Source organism: Tetrao urogallus, assembly GCF_951394365.1.
Source record: "Tetrao urogallus genome assembly, chromosome: 5".
In the NCBI taxonomy this organism is placed as follows: Eukaryota; Metazoa; Chordata; class Aves; order Galliformes; family Phasianidae; genus Tetrao; species Tetrao urogallus.
The window spans coordinates 40,562,357-40,586,225 of record NC_136818.1 but is presented as its reverse complement, the minus strand read 5'-3'; the positions used below and the strand labels follow the sequence as shown (position 1 = coordinate 40,586,225).

The 23,869-nt window shown below is 52.6% G+C and overlaps 2 protein-coding genes across 2 annotated transcripts in view; both read left to right on the top strand.

Annotated features, from left to right (window-relative positions):
* The window catches only part of UNC5B (unc-5 netrin receptor B), a gene marked incomplete at both ends in the record, with an annotated part of 28,438 nt that extends 20,174 nt beyond the window's left edge, over nt 1-8,264 (top strand). The window contains 14 exons of the mRNA XM_079536541.1: nt 1,450-1,553; nt 2,108-2,288; nt 2,597-2,764; nt 2,946-3,110; nt 3,686-3,718; nt 4,418-4,612; nt 5,066-5,455; nt 5,551-5,638; nt 5,716-5,884; nt 5,997-6,230; nt 6,844-6,993; nt 7,212-7,376; nt 7,468-7,646; nt 8,099-8,264. Of these exons, the coding sequence (XP_079392667.1) occupies nt 1,450-1,553; nt 2,108-2,288; nt 2,597-2,764; nt 2,946-3,110; nt 3,686-3,718; nt 4,418-4,612; nt 5,066-5,455; nt 5,551-5,638; nt 5,716-5,884; nt 5,997-6,230; nt 6,844-6,993; nt 7,212-7,376; nt 7,468-7,646; nt 8,099-8,264 (2,387 nt within the window). The remainder of the gene's footprint in view (nt 1-1,449; nt 1,554-2,107; nt 2,289-2,596; nt 2,765-2,945; nt 3,111-3,685; nt 3,719-4,417; nt 4,613-5,065; nt 5,456-5,550; nt 5,639-5,715; nt 5,885-5,996; nt 6,231-6,843; nt 6,994-7,211; nt 7,377-7,467; nt 7,647-8,098) is intronic.
* Nucleotides 8,265-12,670: 4,406 nt separating this feature from the next.
* SLC29A3 (solute carrier family 29 member 3) lies at nt 12,671-18,169 on the top strand (the record flags this gene model as incomplete). Its single annotated transcript, XM_079536133.1, has 5 exons — nt 12,671-12,910; nt 15,142-15,224; nt 15,510-15,736; nt 16,506-16,668; nt 17,506-18,169. 5 exons carry the CDS (start codon nt 12,671-12,673, stop codon nt 18,167-18,169), a joined length of 1,377 nt encoding a protein of 458 aa, XP_079392259.1.
* Between the last annotated feature and the right edge of the window lie 5,700 nt (nt 18,170-23,869).

The window sequence follows — 23,869 nt, the reverse complement described above, 5'->3', positions numbered from 1 at the left end:
ACACAGGCCTGGCTGCAAGGCACTGCTCTCAGCTCATGGCACAGCTCCATGTGTGGGCACCATGCTTACCTGCTGTGGCACCAGCTGGGTTAATGCCTCAGCACTCAGCAGCCTGCTCAGCTCTTCCCAGTGCTTTATTATCCTTAATAACCCGATGGTTAGCACCTTGTGCTTTTTCCTGAATCAGCGGCTCCACGTCCCTGGAGTCCCTGCTGTCATATGTCACTTCTCTAAGCTGCTGTTTGTGGGTGTCAGCCTGATTAAGGATGAGTTAATCAGGCTGTTACCCGGCTGAATTTGCTCTCTTTGCAAATGAGATGGCAAAGCTATGGGAGAATGGCCAGGCTTCCCAAGTAGTAAACAGATTTTGCTATTAGAGGGCTAATAATCCCACGTCATCCAAAATGGAGGTGAATCAGCTGCATTGCTGACGTCCCCAAAGGATTTGGACTCAGCAAAGAAAATGTTGCCCACTGAAGGGCTGGCTGCCGAGGAGACCCTTTTGTCCCCAGGAGGGACAAGCTCTCAGCCAGAAGTTTGGTGTTCCTTGCAGAGAAGCAGTCATAGAATCATAGAACTTGGGTTGGAAGGAACCTTAACGCCCACCCAGCTTCAATCCTCCTGCTATGGGCTGGGTGCCACCCACCAGATCAGGCTGCCCAGGGCCCCATCCAACCTGGCCTTGAATGATGAAATGAAGAAGATGATTTTAAGACATCTACTCTCCCATCCCCAGCATCCTGTGACCTGAGATCTCTGGTCTTGACAGTTTGTGCCATCCCATAAATCAGCATCATTCTCTAATATTATCCATGCAGTTCCTGCTAATGAGCTGTTAGGACTTCATTCCCTCCCAGTTTCTCCACACCTGGTTGTTTGGATCAAAGCCTGCGCGACACTGCCCAGCATCTCCATGCCACGTACAGCTGGAAATATGAGTGCCCTTGCAGTGAGGATTGCATCATGGGCCTCATGCACAGCGTGGCCTGTATTTAGAGTATTCTGACAGCCAGTGTTGATAAGGCATGGGTTCACTGTGCTGTGCTTTGCCACAGCATGTGTTCCCTGCAAAGGCACGGGGTGGGCAGCTCCTGGATTCACAGTGCTCCAGCTTTTGAGGGCTGGGTGCTGGAGCAGAGGGTTGCAGCACCACCTAGTGATGCATGGGTGCTTCTGCTCCTTCTGTGGAGCAGCATCCTGCCACGTCCCTGTAGCCCTCAAATGTGGGAAATCACCCTCATTCTCCCAAGACACACAGAAATCATAAAATCATTAAAGTTGGGATAGATCACTAAGGCAGTCTCATCCAACCATATGCCTACTGTATTTTGCTCTGCATTTCCCTGTGTGTGTGTGTGTGTGTGCTGAGGTTATGCTCTCCCTCTCCAAGGTTTTATGGGGTGCCCGGTTTCTGCAGCAAGCTGCTAACCACTGTCTTTCCCCCTCCAGACCTGCGGAAGAATTTTGACCAGGAGCCACTGGGCAAGGAAGTGCCACTGGAACAGGAGGTGCTGCTGCAGTGCCGGCCACCTGAAGGGGTGCCACAGGCAGAGGTAAGTGGGTACAGGGTTCCCAGAACCCAGCCAGTCCTGAGGCAGCCCTAAAAATGCCATGAGATGGAGTACGTCATGACAGATGCGCACCAAGCCTTTAGACCCTGGGAGCATTGGTGATGGTCGCAACATCCCAACCTTGGTGATGTTTGTTCTTGCTGGTGCCCACACCCAATGATGGTATCAGCTCACACCCATCCCAAACGACCTCATTAAGCACGGCCCAGAAACTAATGGGCAGCCCTGCAATTTGGTGCTGCACACCGCTTTGCCACCCAGGGGTGAAGCAACCTGCCTGAGGTCAGCCAGTGCTGGGGTGTCCAGATGTCTTGCTTGGCTCTTGTGCCCCACTGGCATGGAGAGATTTCAGCAAGCATTCAGGTGGTTGTATCTTGGCTTAACTTTGTGTTCTTTAAAGACCGTCCTAGCGGGGAGCATGTGGAATGGGTGTTTCCACTAAAACCTGTGTTATATTCTACCTGCCTGAGTTCCCCTTTGGCTTAACCACCATCTTGCCCCACATCCTTACCCCCTCCCACCCTTTCTCTTGCCAGGTGGAGTGGCTAAGGAATGAGGATGTCATTGATCCCACCCAGGACACCAACTTTCTCATCACCATCGATCACAACCTCATCATCAAGCAGGCCAGGCTCTTGGACACTGCTAATTACACCTGCATGGCCAAGAACATCGTAGCCAAACGCCGGAGCACCACAGCTGCTGTCATTGTCTACGGTACTGGTTCTTGCTTTTGGGAAAGGGCCATGTCTGTGAGCAGAGGGGACTGTGGAACCTTCTTGGAAGTGGTAGGAGGGAACTGCACTGGGCATCGCATTAAGTTAGGCAATGACCAAGGCCTGCAGAACTGGTACGTCTACCAGGTCATTAGAAGATGTTATTAAGATGTTCCTATGTGTGGGTATCTGCAAGCATTCCCAGTTGCAAGTGGGCTCATCTGAGCTTTCACTGCCAAAATGGGCTCTTGTTACTGCATTGCTCTGGCTTTGCGCATCACATGTTCCCCTGGCTGTCTCCTCCTGCAGTGAATGGTGGCTGGTCCACCTGGTCCGAGTGGTCACCTTGCAACAACCGCTGTGGCCGGGGCTGGCAGAAGCGCACCCGGACGTGCACCAACCCCGCCCCACTCAATGGCGGCTCCTTCTGCGATGGGCAGCCCTTCCAGAAAATAACCTGCACCACGCTCTGCCCAGGTATGGGGGTCACAAACCTGCTGTCCTTCCCCAGCTGGATGCTCCATTCGCACTCCTCATGGAGATGCCATCAGGGTTGGGGTTTGCATCTCTGCGGAGGTCACCCTTTAATGGGTGCAGGCACCTTCCTGCTGTCAGGAGTCGTGTCTCCAGCAGTGTGTCTGTGTTTGGTGGCCTGCAGTGGATGGCGCGTGGACGGAGTGGAGCAAGTGGTCGGCATGCAGCACTGAGTGCACCCACTGGCGCAGCCGCGAGTGCTCTGCGCCAGCTCCACGCAACGGTGGCAAGGATTGCAGTGGCGGGCTGCTCGACTCCAAGAACTGCACCGACGGGCTCTGCCTGCACAGTGAGTGTGCTGCACTGAAAGAAATGTTGTCCTAGAGCTAGCTGTCAGCTGGTGCTAAGGTTTGGGGGATTTCTGGTGGCTGACACGGGATCTAGCTGTCCCACAAGGTGCTAGGTTGATGGTCCTATGCTGAAATAATGCTGGTTGTTAGCAGTGGAGGTGATCCACTTGGTTTCCTTAGCCCCAGTGTGAAAATGTCAGTGCTCAGCAAGAGCTCTGGAGCAGTAGCAGCTAGCATCCAGGTTTATAGGGAAAAAGCAGCACTAGTGATGTGTGCTGCACTGCAAGCTGGCTCACTGAAGGCTAATGCTGCCACCTACTGTTGTGTGACACCAATTTGCCCTTTCTCAGCTCCGAAAGCCTCCTGCTCCAGCATTAGATCAGGGGTTTGGGACATGTGTCCCAGGACAGTGGAAATTTGGCTGTGGGAATGATGAAGGCATGGTGGCAGCAGAGCCACCTGCAGAGCTCCCCCGTGTCTCCACATCCTGCCTGGCTGTGCCTGCCTTTTGTGTCATTCCACCCCCATCATGCCATCTTCACCTTTTGTTTTCTAACTTTGTTTTTCCTAACAGATAAAAGAGTTCTAAGCGAACCCAAAAGCCACCGTAAGTGCTCATTTCATGGCCATTTGATTTCTTCTGCACTGCATCGCTTTGGTTTTACCTGTGGCAGGGCTCTGCATTGTCTGCTAGGGAAGGACAGGATGGGAAGACTAAAACCTGCCTCAAAATGCTCCTATGTGCATTAAATCACGCGCTGTGCTTGAGAAGCATGATGACTTTGCTTTCTTGCTCTGCTCCTGTCCCCCTTTTGCTGCTGGCTGCATGCAGTTCTTGAGTAGAATATGATGCACCTGGTGTCACTCCACCAAAGATGCTCCAAGCATCGTCACCCTAACCAAGGACACCCTTCCTCGAGCTGGGAGTCCCAGAGTTATTTTTTTAATATCAGCTCATCCCAAGTTTGACACTGGTGGGTGAATCTTTCCTTCTGGCCCACAGCTTCCCTGTTCATCCCTCTCCTTTCTGGGCAGATTTCTTCCTCTGTCCCCTATCCAAGATATACCAAGTATTTAAAGATCCTGTGGTGGGGTAAGAGGTGGGTGGGGATGCTGAGGGCTGTCTGTATAGGTGTCATGACACTTGCTCTTTCCAGGTGAATTAGCTTGGGTACATATATATGGTGTGCACATAGGTATTATGTTCACTCTTCAGGGCTATCTGTTAGGATAGTAGGGTTGATGACTTTGAGCTTAAACTGAATAAACCTAATGTTTCAACCATGATTTCTCTCCTCCCTCCCAGTGCTGGAGGCCACGGGTGATGTAGCCCTGTATGCTGGACTGGTGGTGGCCATTTTCGTCTTCATTGTCATCCTCATGGCTGTGGGGGTGGTGGTGTACCGGAGGAGGTGCCGGGACTTTGACACTGACATCACAGACTCATCAGCTGCCCTGACTGGAGGCTTCCACCCAGTCAACTTCAAGACTGCCCGGCACGGTGAGAGATTATATCAGAACATCATAGAATGGTTTGGGTTGGAAGGTGCCTCAAAGCCCAACCAGCCCCACCCCTGCCATGGGCTGATTGCCCCCCACCAGATCAGGGCCCCATCCATGGCCTTGGACACCTCCAGGGATGGCGCACCCACGGCTACTCTGGGCAGCAGTGCCAGCTCCTTACCACCTTCTGAGTTAAAAAGTTTAATCCCCAAGCTGAAGCCAAGGTTGAATCTGGCTGCAGCTCATAAAAATGTGAAGAGCAGGATCCTGGGGAACTTCCAGCCTGGTTTTAGGGGAACTTGCTGATATACAAAAGCCAAGGGCTCTGTGTTGGTGCGTGCAGCTGTAGCCCTGCGCTGTGCTCACTGACCATGTGCTGGTTGAGGAGGGATTTTCATGAGCATCCCCCAGCTAAGAAGCAGTTCTCCATTTTCACTGTTTTTTCTCACAGACAACCCCCAGTTACTGCACCCCTCCATGCAGCCGGACCTGACGGCCAACGCAGGAGTGTACCGGGGCCCCATGTACTCCCTGCAGGACTCTTCTGACAAGATCCCCATGACCAACTCCCCCTTGCTCGACCCGCTCCCCAACCTCAAGATCAAGGTCTACAACTCCTCCACCACCTCCTCTTCGCCGGGGCTGCACAATGGGACAGATTTGCTGGGGGGAATCCCTGCTGCCGGCACCTTCCCAGGGGACAGTGGCAGCCAATTTGTGAACGTGCGGAGCAAAGCCCAGCAGGGCTCCCAGCACCTCCTTAGTCTGCCTCAGGAACATGGCACCAGTGCCAGTGGGACTTTCAGCTACCTGGGGGGAAGGCTAACCATCCCCGGCACTGGTAAGCCCCACGGTGGGGAAGAGCGTGCCTTGGGTGTAAGATAAGCAAGGGATTGTTCCCTCATTTGGGGCCTAATGCTGTGTGTGCTGCACTAGGGGTGAGCCTGCTGGTACCACATGGAGCCATCCCGCAGGGAAAGTTCTACGAGATGTACCTGATCATCAACAAGGCAGAGAGCAGCCTGTAAGTCACACTGCCCTCCCTCTGCCCTCGTCACTTGCTGTGGGTCTCCTTGTCCAACCGGTGTCCCCTGTCCCCAGCTTGCCCTCCGAGGGCACGCAGACGGTGCTGAGCCCGGTGGTGACCTGCGGACCCACCGGCCTGCTGCTGTGCCGCCCTGTTGTCCTCACCATTCCTCACTGTGCGGATGTCAGCTCTTCGGACTGGATCTTCCAGCTGAAAACACAGTCTCATCAGGGGAACTGGGAGGTAAGGTGTGAGCCCAGCCCTGCGGCCAGCCAAGACCCCGAGTGCTGTGGAACACAACATCCCCCAAGCAAAAGGCTGACCGTAAGCTTTTGTTTCCATCTCTTCCTTGTAGGAAGTGGTGACCCTGGATGAGGAGACCCTCAATACCCCCTGCTACTGCCAGCTGGAAGCCAAGTCCTGCCACATCCTGCTAGATCAGCTGGGCACCTACGTTTTTGTGGGCGAGTCCTACTCCAGGTCGGCAATCAAGAGGCTCCAGTTGGCCATCTTTGCCCCCGCCATCTGCACCTCCCTGGAGTACAGCCTTAAGGTCTACTGCCTGGAGGACACGCCAGATGCACTGAAGGTACTGCAGGGACCTCATCATAGAATCATAGAAAGGCTTGGGTTGAAAGGGACCTTAGAGATCATTGAGTTCCAACCCTTGCCATGGGTTGGCTGTCCCCGAGCAGCTCAGGCTGCCCAGGACCACATCCATGGTCTCCTGCACCTCCAGGAATGGGGCACCCACAGCTCTATACAAACCATATAAACAATTGCTTCCCTTGCTTATAAGCTCCTTTCAAGTACTGGAAGGGCTTCATTGAGGTCTCCCTGGAGCCTTCTTTCTCCAGATGAACAAGCCCAGCTCCCTCAACCTTTCTTCATAGGGCAGGTGCTCCAACCTTTGATCATCTATATAGCCCTTCTGTGGACCTGCTCCAACAGCTCCACATCCCTCCTGTACTGGAGGCCCCAAGCCAGTGGAGCTATACAGGCCACCACTGGTGCAGCGGTTGTTTAATTCCCTGTGCCTTGTTCTGCCACATCAGGATTGCTCTAGTGCCTCTAGGTGGAGGTGTAGGCAGCACTGTGCTTCTTGGATTTTGTGCAAGTTCACAGATCTAAGCTGAAGGTTTGACTGGGAGTGGGGTGAGTTGGGCTCCTGAGGCTGATGCCACTTGTCCTGCTATGCACAGGAGGTTCTGGAGCTGGAGCAGACGCTGGGTGGGTATCTGCTGGAGGAGCCCAAGCCCCTGCCCTTCAAGGACAGCTACCACAACCTGCGTCTCTCCATCCACGACATCCCCCACTCATTGTGGAGAAGCAAGCTGCTGGCCAAGTACCAGGTGAGGAGCCACCTGGAATCCCCAGGGTGGTGAGCACCAGCTGCTCTTGTATTATTTCTAGGGTTGACTCCTGAAAGGATGGAAGAAGAAAGGGGTCTGTTTTAATTTCTAATGGGGTGCTGTTTGGGGAGGGTCTCTCTTTCCCACTTCATCCCCATGAGATGGCTGGAGGAGATGGGATTTCCCCTTGGCTGAGCCCAGGCTTTGGTGCTCTTCAGGAAATCCCTTTCTACCACATCTGGAGTGGCAGCCAGCGAGCCCTGCACTGCACTTTCACGCTGGAGAGGTACAGCCAGGCCTCCACTGAGCTCACCTGCAAGATTTGCGTCCGGCAGGTGGAAGGGGAAGGACAGATCTTCCAACTCCATGTCACGCTGGGAGAGGTGAGCTGGAGGGGGACAGCCAAGGGATGCACAGGCAGAGACTGGGGTTCTTCCCAACCCTCTGCTCACAAATCTCACTCTCCCCTTGCAGCATGCCAGCTCCTTCGACACCCTCCACTCACACAACAACAGTGCCCCCACCACCCAGCTGGGACCCTACGCCTTCAAAATCCCCCTCTCCATCCGGCAGAAGATCTGCAACAGCCTGGATGCTCCCAATTCCAGGGGGAATGACTGGAGGCTTCTCGCCCAGAAACTTTCCATGGACCGGTGAGTCTCCTTGAGCTTGCTCTATGCTCTGTTCATGCTAGATTTCATCTAGCCGGATTATATGCATCCACAGAAGCCCACATAGAGATACAGAGATATCTGCTCATAGTTATTTCCATCCATATACACTTACTGTGGTCTGGATCTCTCCTCATTTTGGCCTGGCCTTCATCCATGCTTGTGGTGTTCCCAACTGGGCTCTCCTCCGAGGCCCAAAGGAAGGGAGGGGACATGGTCAATGATTTCAGCAAAGCAAAGCTTGCACTGCTTTTGCACGAACGCTGGCTCTGTATAAAAACACAGACAGTGGCTTAAAGGTTTTGGCATTTGCATCATGGCATTCCCATCATGGTTCACAATGCAAAGAGGTCGGCTGCTCTAGCAGCATCCACCCTTCCACCCCCAAAGGATATTGCACCAACCTGCATTTTCTTTCTGCTTCTCCTGTGCAGGTATCTGAACTACTTTGCCACCAAAGCCAGCCCCACTGGGGTGATCCTGGACTTATGGGAAGCCGAGCACCAAGACGATGGCGATCTCAACACCTTGGCCAGTGCCTTAGAAGAGATGGGCAAGAGCGAGATGCTGGTGGTCATGGCCACGGAGGGTGACTGCTGATGGTGCTCCCTTCAGGGGGATGGCGAAGGGAGACCTTCCCCAGCACCTGTCCCTGCATGGGGGCTGAATGAGGAAGGGCCGAGGACCCTGCTTCTCCCTTCCCACATCACTGTCAGCCTTACAGACCGATCCTCAGCGTTTACAAGCAATTCAAGTGTTACACGGCCTTCCTCCTCCTCTCGGGTGGCATTGGTGATGCTGGAGGAACTGGGGCTTCTTGAGCCGAGGCAGTGGGGGCTTTCCTTCTCCTTTGGGTTCCTTCCCATCTGGTTCTCCTCCTCCTTTGATAGCATTTCTGCATTGAAGAGATGAGTACAACCTAGGCAAGTGGCTTATTTCTGTCAAAGGCTTCATACAGCTTCAAAAGGCAAGTAGGAAAGGAAGAAAAAAGGAAAAAAAAAAAAAAAAAAAAAAAACCCGACAGTTTCTTAGGAAACGCAAATAATTTATTATCCAGATCTTTGGATGAGTCCTTTTTAAAAAAAAAAATGGGAAAAAAAAAAAAAGAAAGATTTATAAATCTCTGTGTGTGTGTGTGTGTGTGTGTGTGTGTGTGTGTGTAAGAGAGAGAGAGAGAGGGAAGAGCACTGTTGTGGTCAGAGTGGCAGAGAGAGATTTAAATGAACGCTCTTTTTTTAGGGAAAGCGTGTGGTCGAGCCGAGCAAACTTTGTTTACATGTCCTGGGACCCCAGGAAGTCCATAGGGTTAAGTGCCTCTATTCCCCTGTGCTTCAGGGTGAGCTGAGACCCTCCCCCAGGTTTTCACTGCATGTTCCCCTTCCTGGTGGCAGTCCCATGGAGTGGGGGCTGCAGGTGCACAGGAGGGCTGCTGTCCTGCTTCTCTCCCTGGCATTCTATAAGGAGCAGCACAGCACGGTGCCCCTGTCCCCTTGCTCCTCCTCCATCGCTGGGCTTTGTCTCCATCCGTTGTGGCATCAGCAGGGGGTGCCAGATCCATTCATGAATTCTTCCCCAGCGTAGTTTTGAGGGGGAGCTTTTAGGATGACTGCACCTTCATATAGAGAAATACAAACCAAAGACTTCAGCCCGGCGCTAGGCACAGGCCAAAGTTGTTTTCTTAACAGAAACCCAGATGGTGCAGTTCATTCCCCAAACCTGGGGTTTTGGGAGGCAGGTCGGGGGGCAGAACACATCCTCTGGGCTCCCTGGTTTTGGGTCAGTATTTTGGCAGGGATGCAGGGGGGAAGGTGTGGGTCTGCAGGCTGCTTTGGGGAGATCCGTATGGGGCTGTCCTGCTTCTGCATGAGGTCTGAGGACAATGCCTGGGGGTCACTGTGCCGTTGCACATATCAGGGTTGCTGCATGTTTGCACAAAGCCCGCTGGAATTATGGACATGCCCCATGCCACCCAGCATTTTGAAGTGTTGGCTTCATGTTGGGGTTAGAAAACAATGCCAATGGACTCCTTAGTTTGCTTTCTTTGAGTTTCTTTTGGTCCTGTGCTGAGTTCTACCTCACTACCTTGCTGGTAAGGAAGGATCTCTAGGCTGGGAGCCGGGCTAAGTGTTCCAGCACGTAAGCAGCCACTGGGTTTCCATCCTGTTGCACCTCCTTTATTTTCTCCCTTTTTTCCTGTAGTTGACTTTTTATAACAGTGGAGATGTTGCGTGATGAATGGAAAAGTAATCGTAGGGTAACGAGGTTCATCACAAAGGTATGGTGTCTCAATGAAGGCTAAACATAGAGATTACCTGCAGGTAGAAGTATTTACTCGTTGATTGTTGTATCTTAGAAAATTGTCTATTAAAAAAAAAAAAAGAGATTTTTTCAGGTTGGAAGCTTGGGGTGGGAAGACTTCTGGGTGAATCCCTTTGCCACCAAGGAAGGGTTTCCTCTCTCCTTCAGGTTGCATTTCAGCATCCAATCAGCGACACCCCATCCCTTAGCAAGGGAAAGAAGCAAATCTGGGGAAAAAATGAAGAATTGCTCTAAGGAAGCAGCTGCTGACATTAAATAGGGCATCAGCAACTCCTCTGAGGGAGGCGAGCTGCTCTTTTTGGGTGCAGGACGGGGCACATCTGAATCTCTCTCGCTCTCATTCTCACTGCCTGCTCCGTGGAGCATGCAGCCACCCATCCGTCCATCTGTCCTTACCCTGTCTGTCTGCATCCGTCTCTCCTCCCTTTGGGGCCATTCAATGCCAGCCTCGGGGCCATGGGCCATGTGGTGCTGGCAGCATCTGTCTCCATATTTATACGTCCAGGGGATGGGCCTGGGGGCATCCTCTCCATCTGCGTTCTGTTTATTCTGTAAACTAAAGAACTGTAAATAAAGTTTAGCGTTCCTATTGTAACAAATTAATTTTTATGCAATAAATTATATTTCCTAGTCTAATAATTAAAAGGAAGAAAAAAAAAGTAGACAATCTATTCTCTCCTCCTGTGTGCATCACTCGCCTGTTGGTTCCTACTGGGCTTGACAGCTGCTGCAGCTCTGTCCCTGTGGACCCGGCTCCCACACTGGGGAGGGGTTTGGGGACCCTTGCTCATCATGGCCAATCTTCATCCATCTCTTGTGCTTGGAGTTCAACTCTGGAGGTCATCCTAAACACCCCAGGTGGTTTTCCCCCCACCTTCTTTTAGTTGGATGCTGTAAGTATAGCACTCCTAAGGGACAAGAGCACTCTGTTTTGGCTGCAGTCCTTGGCCATGGTGGCCTGGGGTCTCTGTAGGGAATGGCTGCCCTTCTTGTTCTCCTACAGCATGGGATGTGCTCCTGCTGGAATATTTGGCCCTTTCTTTCCCTTAGCCCAAAACTGCAGTCAGTGGATTGAATTGACTGGAGCTGACCTGTGGGTCTGCAGCATGGGGCATCTCTCGGGTGTGGGTAATGCTGACTCGAGGGACCATTACAGCTTTGTTCAGCACAGCCTGGCTTTATTTACCCTGCTCAGCTGTCACAGTCTCTCGTGTTGTGATCAGAGGCTCTTCTCCAACAGTGGTTCTTTTGACATGATAGACTGCAGCAGGTCAGAAATATCAGACAAATCCCTTGGAGCTGATGGGTTACTGACTCAGAGAGGCTGCACTGGTTCCTCAGGTGCTTTTCCAGCCTGGTGCATCTATGAGAATCAAAATCCCAAGAAGCAACCTCTGCAGAGATCCCCCTGCGCTCCTCCAGAGCCTTTCCAGCTCAATGCACCGCCACCGGTGACACGGGTTGGGCATGAGCTTCTGCACGGCTGCTCGCAAAGAGAAATTGTGTGTGTGTGTGCGTGTGTCCGTCCGTCCCTCAGTGCCACATCTCCACGGCTCTGCAGCACCTCCAGTGGCGGTGACCCCACCATCACCCTGGGCAGCCTGTGTCACTGCATCACCGCTCTTCCAAAGAAGAAATGTGCCTTAATATCCAACACTTGGGAAGGGGTGATGTGCTCAACCTTCGGCGTCTTCCCCCACAACCAAGCTCTGGGGGGTGCCCTCGTTATCCCCATTAAAAGCCGGGGGGAAGGGCAGAAAAAAAGGCTGAAAATACGTTTTGAAAAAAAGTGGAAACACGTCGGGAACCAAAAGGGGGAAAAAGGAAACAGAGGGGAGGAAGTGATGCTAGCTTCGCCGCCGAGCAGGAGGCGGGCTGCCGCGTCCCGCCGCTTCCCTTCCGTCCGCCGCAGTACCGCCCGGGGGCCGTGCTGGGGCCACCCCTCGGGGCGGAGCGCGGCGGTGTTGGCGGCGTATCCCGGCCCGGCACGGCCCGGCACGGAAGGAGCGGACGGGGTGTGCGGCGCCCGAGTAAGTGGGGCTGCGGGATTGCGGGTGGTGGGATGTCACGCAGCGCTTTCCTCCATCTTGCTGGGAGGATTTCTGCAAAATCCCCCCTTTCCGGCAGTTTCTCCCCTCGCATCCTTAACGGGGCCTTCCTCGCAGCTTTTGTCGGGGGGGGGTCCGTCGGGCAGAGCCAGGCGAAGCTGTGTGGCTGTGCAGTTGCCCTGCAAAGCCCGCTGCTGTTGCACCAGTTTTACAAGTGGCTTAGCAAAGCCCTTACCGGCCTGAGTTAGTTTACAAGCCTGGGGGCACGAGGTCAGCTTCCAGGATGCTTTGAGAAGCCTGATTGATGGGTCACTGCACAGCCTGATGTGCTGAGGTCATGTGCTGTTATGATGTTCCTCCAAGCCTTGCAGGAGCTGGATTTCCTGCTTACAAGAGGGAAAAGTGAATGCGGGTACAGGTTAATTATTAGCTGCGATGAACACGGCCAGGAGCCCAGCTGCCTGCTGGATGGGCACATGGTGCTGCTGTGGCGGACTTGTCTCAATCTCACCTTCAGAGTTTTCAGCTCACAGCCCTCCCAAGCCCCGTACCGGTTCTGCTGGGCTCCCACGGGGCAGTTCCTGCTGCCTCCCACCTGCTAACCCCCTTCACGTGGCTGTTTTGCAGCGTGCCAGCGCCATGCACCCAGTGGGCAGCAGCTTTCCCCCGGATGAAGAGCCGCTGATCGAGGAGCCCTCAGTGAACAGAGCCAGCCGGCCTAAGCCAAGCGACCACCTCAATGGGGCTTATGTGATCTTCTTCCTCCTGGGCATCGGGTCGTTGCTGCCATGGAACTTTTTCATCACAGCCAAGCACTACTGGGCATATAAGCTGCAGAACTGCTCAGAGCAGGCAGAACCGGCCCCCTCTGACCTGCGGGTGAGTGCACATGGGTTGGCACCACCAAGGGAGCACACAGCCAAGCAGTGTGTCATTCCAGTGATGGTGGAGTCACCTTGGAGGTTCTTAAAAGGTCTGGCAGGTGTGACCAGAGTAGCTATTGAGGCCACAAACATCTGGCTCTTGGCATATAGGATGTGGAACTTGTCACACCGTGATTGATGTGCACTGGGGGCAGCAGGCTTGCTAGCAGGTGGGCACACAAGGCACTTCTTCTCTCCCCAGAAAGCCGTCTTCTCCCCCAAAAGCCTTCTCTTGCTCCTCCTCATCCTCGCATGTCAGTGTTCCCAGCAGGCGTGGCCTCCCTTCGTTTCCTTTCTTCCTCTCCAAAACAAAGCTTCTGGTTGGAAAAAGCGTGGTTGCGATGAGTCTGCATCGGCTCCTCCTGCTGCTCAGCTTGCTCAGGTGGTTTGGGCACATTTTTTCACAAGCACAGAGCCCAGTGCAACACCCACGTTTTCTCTGCTTTCTGACGCCAGTATGGTACCCACGGCTGTGCTGGTTGCTCTCAAGTCTGCTGTGTGGGCTTCTTTTGATGGGGAGAAAGCACAGTGCAACTGATGGTGCTTGGACCACAATGCTGGAGCACCAGAGTGCTGGTGTAGATGGGGATCCTCAGTGAATTAAGCTGATGGACACCATAACAATGCAGCCTGGCTGGTGCTGAGTGGCCCTTCCTCTGTACTGGAGAGGATGCTCAGGGCAGGGTACGAAGCATGCTGTCCTCCTGCATCCCACCTGCTCCTATTGCTTCTGCAGGAAGCTTGTCCCAGGGAATTTTTTAATAAGCTGCTTTGGATGAAATGGGTATCCTTGGAAGATGTTTCTAAGCATCATGAAAGCCCATTATGCTTGAGCAGTATTGCCCTGGAAGGTTGGCCCATCCAGAGAACATTATTTTCCTCCAGCACCGACATATCCATTCTAAAAACTCCTATTTTAAGGATTGCTGTATTCCTGCTCAGATCATTTCTCTGTTAAAAAAAGATGTTTTTCCTTTTTCTATGTAGAGCCTCTATCCTTGGTTTTGTAACCAGTGTAAGGGCATGGTTGGGTTTGTTCCCTTGCTTGGTGTTGTGCCAACATATCAATGCACACTGCTCTCCTGAGCATGAGGGTTGTTACTTCTGTCAGTACAGAGCAACCTGGGTCTTCTCTGGTGGTTGATCTGAATCAAAAAGAAAGCTATCAGCCCCTTTCAGCCCTTCTGGAAAGCACTCTGGCCATGGCAAAGACTCTCCCAAAGGCTTAAAACTTATAAATGGTTTGTGATTCAAACCCAACACATCCCAGTGTGCTGCACGCCCATCCTCTGGCTATGGCGATGCTTGCTGCTGGTCAGTGGTACAGTGTGATCCTGTTGCTTTGTAGCTTTATTTCAAACCACGTCCACAGAAGTGATGCAGGCCATAGCAGAGTCAGCAGAAATAGAGCCAACTCATAGTCTTCCTTCTCGTTTTCCTTTTAGCCAGAAACAATAGCAGTTGAAACACGTCTGCTTGTTCCTTCTCTTCTAGCAGCATTTGGCTATGGGTAAGGTGGAGTAAAACTTCCCTGGGTGACTGAGTGCAGCTCAGACTCCCAAGTTTCTTAAATACTTTCTCAAATTCCCTTCCTGCTGCTCATGCAAGCAAACGAGTGTTTCCCTGTGGTGCTTGAAGCGCAGCATCACTGCAAGTGCAGATGTACTTCTGCTTGGTGCAAAGCTTTCTAAAGCTTTGTTTCCTCACCACCGCCTCAAAAAGAAAATTAACTTGGAAGTGTATTAAATATCCCTGGGGGCTTTTTTTGGGTAGGTTGGTAAATAAGGCTTAGTTTTAGCCTGTTGTTTTGTCTATTCCCTAATTCATTGTATGTCTGCAGAGCTTTCAGCCTGCTGCTTCCCAAGCTGATGCAGTAAGTGCAGGCATTTACATCTCTGTGTCTACAGCCCCTCTAGGAGCGATTATTAGATTTCCCGTCGCTTGCAGTAAAGCTCTTGATGGTGAGGAATAAATTAACATGCTTGTAAACTGATTAAAAGAAGACGGTGCAAAGCTGCAGAGAAACCTGGAGCAGGGAGAGCAAAGGTGCCAAATGCCTCCTGCTTCCTGGCTGCATGCTGGGGTAGGGCAGTAGTACCTTTTGTGCTGTGTCATGCCAGATTTAGGAGCTAGAGCTCTCTGTGTTGCTCTACCTGACCTTTTTTTTCCCACCCTTTTTCCTGGCAGGATTACTTTGAGAGTTACATCTCCATCGCTTCAACCGTGCCCTCGGTGCTGTGCCTGGTTGGAAACTTCCTGCTGGTCAACAGGTGCGTGCGGGGTGGGCTGCCTTCCCCTCTGCCCCTCTCTCCTTTCTGCCCCATGGGTGAGCTGAGAGCCAGTGTAACAAGTAACCTCCTTGCTCAAGCAGTGATCTCCTCCACCTTTGGCTTTCTTTATTTTAGATTGGATTTTATTTGATCCTCGCAGCAGAGGAGATGCTGCTCCCTGTGTCACACCTATTAAGTTACAGTTTTAAAATGAGGGTAGAACATTGGTTCGGGACAGGGAGTTTAGAGGAAGGTCACGGAGTTGTTCCTCCCTGCTGTCCCCAGGGTACCTGCCAGCATCCGCATCCTGTCCTCCCTCTTCATCATGCTGTCCATCTTCCTGGTGATCACAGTGCTGGTGAAGGTGGATACGTCCTCCTGGACCACCTGTTTCTTCGCCCTCACTATTGGCTGCGTGGTGGTGATCAGCGGTGCCTCCACCATCTTCACCAGCAGCATCCTGGGCCTGAGCAGCCGCTTCCCCATGAGGAACTCACAGGCACTGCTGGCAGGTGCGTGGCCTGAGTGTGAAGGGTCCCCTCCTGCTGCATCCCCCACTCCTGGTGCAGTTGTGTAACGTGGATTGCTGTAGGTTGGGTTTATTCCCTTTGTGGCTGGCATTTTGTCACATGGTGTTTATTTTGGAATCTTCACTTTGCCCTACAAAGAAAAAAAAAAAACAAAAACTTGCAGACTGAGACAAAGGGAAGTTGCTGAACGAGAAGCATAGTGGGTCACATGAGTCAGAGCTCTCGTTTCTGCAAATGCCCTGCAATCTCCAGTGCTGATGTCTCAGCAGGGATGGACCTTCACCATCCCTACCCAAAGGAGAACATCCCTCACAGTGCCCACAGCCAAAGCCACAGCATGATCTGTGCTTTCCCCACATGAGGAGATGCTGTCCTTTCACTCCTCACTTTGCATCTGGAGGAATCTTAAATGTTGCCTTGTTTCCTCTCTCAGCATTTACATGCATTTCCATAAGTGATGAGGGGCACGCGGGGAGCTGTGAGTGATGAGCTCCCTGGAGGCTTGCTGGTGTTGATAACGTTATGAATGTGCTGTAGGAATGTGTTGAGAAACCATGAGGAAAGGAAAAAAAAAAAATAATAATCAAATGGAGATGGAAACGTTTTTCCTGGGGCTGAAACAAGGGTGTTTTAATGAGTATGGCCCTTTGGGTTGGGTCACATGCTGGCTGTGGTGTGACGTGATGGAGGGGGCTCAAGGGGCCTCTGGTATGGCCAATTTGGCCACTCCCCACAAACAGCCACCTTGCAGGACAGGCCATGGGAGGCACAATCAGTGCAGTCGCCTCCGTCATCGACCTGGCAGCAGCGGCCGACGTGACTGACAGTGCTCTGGCCTACTTCCTCACGGCGGACATCTTCCTCGTAGTCTGCATCATGGTGTACCTCCTGCTGCCCCGCCTGGAGTACTCCAGGTATGGCACAGGGGCTCTGGCACAGGGCAGCACTGCTGGCTTCCATTTGGCCAAAACCTCGGGATGAAACTTGTCATGAGCTGAGCCTCTGGAGAGCTTTCTCAGGGAAAAAGAAGAATAGAATCATAGAGTTATAGAATCATTCAAGTTGGAAAAAGATAAATATTAGTAATGTCTTTTTTAAGATCTTTATTGATGATTTTGAGATTGAACCTCAAGTGCTGTGTTTCAGTGTTCGGCATCTCATTACAAGAAAGACATGGCCCTAGAGTGTGTCCAGTCTGAACACAAGAGAAGGGCAGTGAAGCTATGAAGGGTCTGGAGCACGTCTTTTGGGGAGCAGCAGAAGGAGCTGGGATGGGACAGTCTGGAGAAGAGGAGGTGCATGGGAGATCTTATCACTCTCTATAAGTGCCTGAGTGAAGGCAGTGGTGAGTTGGGGGGTCAGCTTCTGCTTCCAGGTATAGCCACAGGACTGAAGAGAATGGCCTCAAGTTATGCCAGGGCAGGTTCAGTTTGGGCATTAGAACACACTTCTCCTCCAAAAGAGCAGTGATGCAGTGGCACAGGCTGCCCAAGGAGGTAGGGCTGTCACCATCCTTGGAGGTATTGCAGAGCTGTGGAGATGTGGAACTGAGAGACATGGGCAGTAGAAGTGGGCTGGGTGGGCTGAGAGGACTTTTCCAGCCTTATGTTTCTGTGATCCTATGACCACTAAGATCATCTAGCCCATCATCACCATGCCCACTGAGCTGTGTTTCTCAGGAGCTGCTGGTGAGGATACTGCTCCACCCCATATTTCCAACTTCTCTATGATCTCCCTTCTCCATTTTTCAGGTATTACATGGGGAGCCACTGGGAGCACCCATCGCTGGTCACCACGTCGCCCAGCAGCCCCATGGAGGATGAAGCAGAGCCAGGAGGCCCGGAACACAGCCTGCCCCACAGCACCACCATCCCTCCACTGCGCCCCATCCTGCACAAGACTGCCACCCTTGGCTTCTGCCTCTTCTATGTCTTTTTTGTCTCCATCATCATTTTCCCTTCGCTCTCCTCCAGCATCCAGTCCATCCACCAGACCTCAGGCAACCTGTGGGCCACCAAGTACTTTGTGCCTCTGACAAGCTTCCTGCTGTATAACTTTGCTGACTGGTGCGGGCGGCAGATCACCACCTGGATCCAGGTGCCTGGCCCCAACAGCAGGCTGCTGCCTGTCCTCGTTCTCCTCAGGACCATCTTCCTCCCACTCTTCATCCTCTCCAATTACCAGCCCCGGGCCCACATAAGGACGGTGCTCTTCAACCGCGACATCTACCCGGTGGCATTCACCACACTGCTGGGTCTCAGCAATGGCTACTTGGGGACACTGGCCCTTGTCTATGGCCCCAAGATCGTGTCCAAGGAGCTGGCCGAGGCAGCGGGGGTGGTGATGAGCTTTTATCTGGTCCTGGGGCTGGCCATGGGCTCTGCATGCTCAGTGCTGGTGGTGCACCTCATCTAGGGAAGAGCCAGAGGGATGCTCTTAGTTTGCCCAGCCGGGAGTTTGGGAGCAAAGCAAATGGACCAAAAGACTTGACTGCAGGGTAACAATGGGAATGTCTGAGCAGTCAAAGAAACCTTTCCCTCCTTGAAATGCCGCATCTCACTGCATGAAACCCCAACGGTGGCGTGGATCCAAAGGTACTGCAGCCCTTGGAGCCTTCAGTGAGCCTAGAGGGTAAATAACAGCAGGGCAGAGGGATTTCTCCAAGGAAGGGGAAACCTTGGTGTGTGCAAAGGAGATTCCACTTGCACTTCCTCATGCACTGATTTTTCCAGATGATTTTTCCAGCCTGTGGCTGTTTGCTTTTCTGTGCTGCCGGGTGCAGTTGTGAAGGCAGTAATTGTGTACACTACCCTACTGATCTACAGGTGAATCCTAAGGAAACTGAGACGTGAAGAGGTCTTCTGTGTTTTTAATGTGTCTTTAGCTTGAGCTGAGAGGTAAAATCTGTAAAATCAGGGAGAATTGCTGAAGGGGCTCTGATGTTACAATTACTGAGTTCACAACAGAAAATTGATTAATTACAGAAAATGGGTGGCATGACAGTCCCCAGGTGCTTTCAGGGGGGTGAGTTACTGTAACACCCAGTAATAGGGTGTATGATTAAGAGGAGAAGCTTTACAGTTCTCGACTTTGCACACATGGGCTCTGCAATCAACAGCACAAGCACTAGTGGTGGTATTAACCACCATTATGTCTTTAGCTTCAGGTGGCCTTGGTGGGCTTTTAAAGGCAGGTTAGAGGTCCTCTGCTCTGTGTTGTTTGGTTTTCCCCACATACCAGGTGTTATGAGGTCTGATTCATTCACTGGCTGCTTTCCACATCTGCTCATCCTCTCCGTGATGTTACGGAGTGAAATTACCGAATATCTCTCAAGACAGGACTTGATTGTCTGATACCATTGGTAATAAAGTTAATTCTGTGTAAATGCTGGTGCCTGAAGTGATTTCTCTTGGAGATGCACAGGCTGGGACACAACTCAGATTCCTTTCTGCCATGACTGACCACGTCCTGTGGTGCCACTCCCCATGTGCATGATGGGATGGAGCCAGGTTGCATGGAGCCAGAGTCCAAAAAGGCTCTGCCAGATGGACTCCAGCTCGTACCACCTCCTCAGCTGCTTCACGGAGATGTGCAGAGCTGTAAATGTTTTCACTGTGTTTTGCTATTGACATGTGTTGGAGAGGTGCAACTCTGTTGTAGTTCTGAAAGTGAATCTGGTTGTCAAACACTCTGACTTCCTAAACGTTCTTTGCAGCAGCCTGGAGCCAAATGATACCAGCTTGGCTTCTTCTCACCCTCGCTATTGTGGGTTCAGACACTCAGCTAAGGTTCAGGCTGGTGCTTGCTGAGGGCTTCGTGTGGTGCAGAGGAAACCTGACTATGATCTGGCTGCTGGGGAAAGGACTGCCATGATCTCCGCAGGGCTTGGCATGGAGCGAGCCGAGCAGAGTCTTGCAGAATTCATGAGCATGGACTCATGAGGTGAAACTCAATCAAAACTCTCCTGGATGCCTGCTTGCTGCCAAGGGGAAGAGCTGCTGATTGTGCAGTGCCCAGGGTTGGCATTGCTGCCAAAACAGCCCGCGGTGCCACTGTGCCCTGTGCTGCCTTCTGCACCCACCTGGGCGCCATAGCCAAACAGCTACGGGAGGGCAGAGGCTGTGAAATGGAAGAACAAAAATGGAAAGATGGTACAGAGGGGGGTTGGATGGAAGGGCAGGAAGTGGAGGAGATGCATCTGTTGCAGCTTGTGCTTAAAAGAGAATGGCTGAGCCTGTTCCTGACCCTTTTTGTGTGCTTTCTGTCCTTAGTGGTGCCAGCTATTTTGCTGCCAGTTCTGGAGTCTGTGTGTGCAGGCTCTGAGGGCTTTAAAGCCAACCAGCGTGCTCTGGGAGGAAAGGAAATATGTGTTATGGCATGATGCTTGCCTCACATGGGTTGCAAGTGACTTTCTGATGTCCAAAGCCTTACGTGGGCTGTCCCCTCTGCTGAGTGATGGAAACCATACCTCCTGCCACCTCTCCATCTGCAACGCATGGTCCAGAGCCCTTGGCACAACACTGTGAACGTTTGGCAGGTGGAAGCATCTTTGAAACCACTTCTCTGTCCTCCAGCATCGCCTTGGTGGTGATGCACGCTGACAGGACAGACGAGAAGCTGCCTCCTGCCCTGCTGTGCATGCTTTTTGGGGTAGGAACCATCCTTTTAGTGTTTGGTCAGGATGCTGGGTCAACAGCAGCTGTGGCAGCTTTGTATTTGTTGGCTTGATGCCTGGAGCTAGGACTGCAAGGATGGAGGTGTGTGGTACCCATCACTGTGGGGACAACAGCTCCATGCAGGGCATCCTCACAGCATCACAGAGCATCCTGATGTCTGCAGCCAGAACTGCCCCCAGCAGCCCTTAAAAAGAAAGATGTATCCCATCCCACTCCATCCCTTAACCGTTTTCCCCTCTGCAGATGCAGGCTGAGTGGAAGCTTTCTTTGGTTTGGCAAACCTCCACGACTTTGCAGCCTGAGCCAGAGCACAACTGGAAACCCCAAACCCCAGCTCGGGGGCCCCGTTCCCGGCAGCTGAGCCAAGCAGAGCTGGGACCCTGCAGCTCTTCCTCCCACTCTGCCCTGCACAACGGCTCTGCTTTGAAACAGCATCAGCCAGCTGCAGGCTTACCCGGCTGCCGTGCTCCTTCTGAGTGCTTTATGGGGTAATTTGTACTATATTTACACGGTGGCGATAAACAGTTTTTAAAATGGGAGCGAAGAAAACGCTGCTGAATGAATTGTTACAAAAAAGCCCCGTTTGCTATTCCAGCAGGGGGGAAGAAGAAGGGATAAAAATCATCGTCCTAGGGACATTCTGTTCGTCAGAGTTGGGTATTTTTTCCTTGATTTGTGTGCCTAGCGCGAGGAGAAGAAGCCACAGATGCATGCTGAATTCTGCAGGGAACATATGCATGCATTTAAATCATTTACAGCATTTACTGGTGCAATTGTAAAGCACATTATTTTCCTGCATTTGTAATTAGGCTCTAACCAGATGGTGAAGGACTGTAGCTTGTGATTAGAGCGGCTTGTGCTCTGCTGGGCTGCGCCGCGAGAACAACGCGCGCTCGGAAAGTTTCTCTCCTTGTTCATCACCCCGATGGCAACGTGTGGTCGGGCCCATTGGACCTGCATCTCCAGAAGTCGAGTCCTGCTCTCAGCTGGGATGTAAGGGAAGCGTCCTGGAGCCGGGGTGGTGAGGCGCTGGCACAAGGTGCCGCGCGGTGCTGCGCCTGCAGATGGCACCTCCTACTCTGCCTGTGGAGAGCGAGAACGAAAAAGGAAAGCGGTTGCTCTGCTCTTCTGCAGGGGGCTTCGTTTTGCTCCACCCGTAACTCCTGAGTAAACAGTGTGTTCCTATGTTCCTAACATTAGCCTGAATGAGGGCTTAGAAGTGAATTTGATGCCAGACAACCGCTCGCTGTCACCCACAAAAAAAAAAAAAAAAAAAAAAAAAAAAAAAAAAAAAAACACAACAACAAAAGAAAGCTACAACTTTGGGATGAGCTCCTGAGAGCAGACCCAGAGAAAAGGCACGAGGTGAAATTACTGCCCAGCATCTCAGACTGTGGGAGTTGCCTGCACTCAGCTGCAGGGACTCTGCTTAACCCCAAACAGCTGTACAACTCTCATGGGCTGGCTCTGATGTGCATTTCAACATGGAGTTGACCTGTGCCTGTGCCTGTGCCTGTGCCGCCGCCCTGCCCTCCCCTCCCCCCGCGGGCTCCTCATGGCTGTAGGGCACAGGGTGCAACCCCCTGCCCAGCCCAGATCAATCAGTGGAGGAGCCGAAGTAATTGCATAATTAGCAGAAGCTGTGCAAGAGGCAAGGGCTTAATTATCCCCTCCTGGGCCTGCAGAGGCATTTGCCAGCTGCTGCAGGAGAAAGAGGGATGTGAAGGTGAGTGTGTAAGGGTCTTTGAGGGGCTTTAGCAATACCAAGTGCTCTTGTCTGTGCTTTTAATTAAGAGCTACTTGTGTGAAGCAGTGAGGGCGTATCTCCTAATTTTGTCACTGAATAATAAGCCATTCTATGGAAAGATGAGGTGACCAATGCTGCCTTAATTCTCTCAGGGACCTGTCTTCCTTCCTGTCCCCATCCCAAATGCCTGTTGCTTGTAAGGCCACAGCGACCCATGAGATCAGTAGGGATTTCTGCAGAGGGTTGGGTGGAAGCATGTGTCGGTAGCACTGTCCTGGTAACGCCGGGTACCCAAGGGAGAGGTGTGCAAGAATAATAAGTGCATGCAGGCACTGGCGTGCTTCTGAGCGTGATACTGATGCCAGCATGCTGCCTGTATCTTGTTCCACTCATGTATGATTTACACTGGGCTTGTGGACCTGCTTGGCCCACCTGCACAAGCTAATTATGTGAAAAGAAACCAGAAATAGAGGCTGAGTTAAAACTTCGTGTGCCCAATGCATGCCTTGAGCTGAAATTTCTTTGCAACTGCCAGTGTGCTGCCAGATCCCTTTCCTGGGAGGGGGTTGAAGCTAGATCTTGTAATAATGGGGAGATGTGGGAGGGGCATCATGTGGGGGATGCTCTGAAGGGGTCGTGAGCTTGGACCTGCAATCTTGGAGAGGACTGAATGAACTCTGTGATGTGGTGAGTGTTGGGCCCCATAATGCGTGTTTGGGGAGGGAGGGGGGAAGAAGGGGGAGGAGGAAGATGGTGAGCCTGTACTCCATCACTTTGGGAGGTACTTGGTCCTAAATCCCATAGAGCACAGGAGGGATGCGCACTAGGCTCCAGGGGTTTGCTGAGCCTAGACCTCATACTGTGGGAGATGCTCTGGGAGAGATGCTGAGCCTGAATCCTCTTATCATAGTGGTATGGAGCCTGGATTCCATCCCCTAGAGTGTGCTGAGCTTGGTCCCCTTCCCCGGGGGATACAGAGGGGAGCCCACTTTGCTGGGCAGGCGGTGAAATACTCCTTACCTGGGCAAAAGGCACTGTGCCAGCCTCCTCCGCGCCGCTCGGGCTCCTTCCCACCCTTTTCTCCTCCTCCTCCTCCTCCTCCCTCCGCTGCCGCCTGGGCTCGCTCGTCGCGGCTGGGGGGAGCGGCCCCGCCGCAGGTGATGTCCCTGCGGGCAGCGCCCCGCCGCAGGTAACGGGGTGCGGGGGTTCCGCCGCGGTCCGTGGCGGGGGGGGGGAGGGAAGCAGGAGGGGGATGGGGATGGGGACGGGGATGGTACGGGGCTGCCGAACTTCTCCAACTGCGGCGGGTGCGGGAAGCGGGGTGAGAGCTGCAGCACCGGGGTGCGCGGGGCTGCTGGTGGTCGAGCAGCGCCCAACGCGATGGAAGGGATTGCTTTAATCCCTTCGTACCCATAGGGAACGGGAAAAAGGCTTTTCGAAGCGACCAACTCGCCTCGGGTGGATTCTTGTTTTCTCAAGAAACAGCACTTTAGATTGTTTTGTGGTTCTTTTGCTTGTGTTTTTGTTTTTGTTTTTTTTAACATCCCTCCGCTCCTTTGCTCGCTCGTCTCTTCCTTTAAATCATCTTCCCCTGAGCGCCTGAAGCGCTGCCCTGCACGCATCCCGCTTTATTTAAAGAAAACGCTCAAACTTCGTGAGGGAGGGCTGGTCCCCATGAAAGCAGCCGGATGC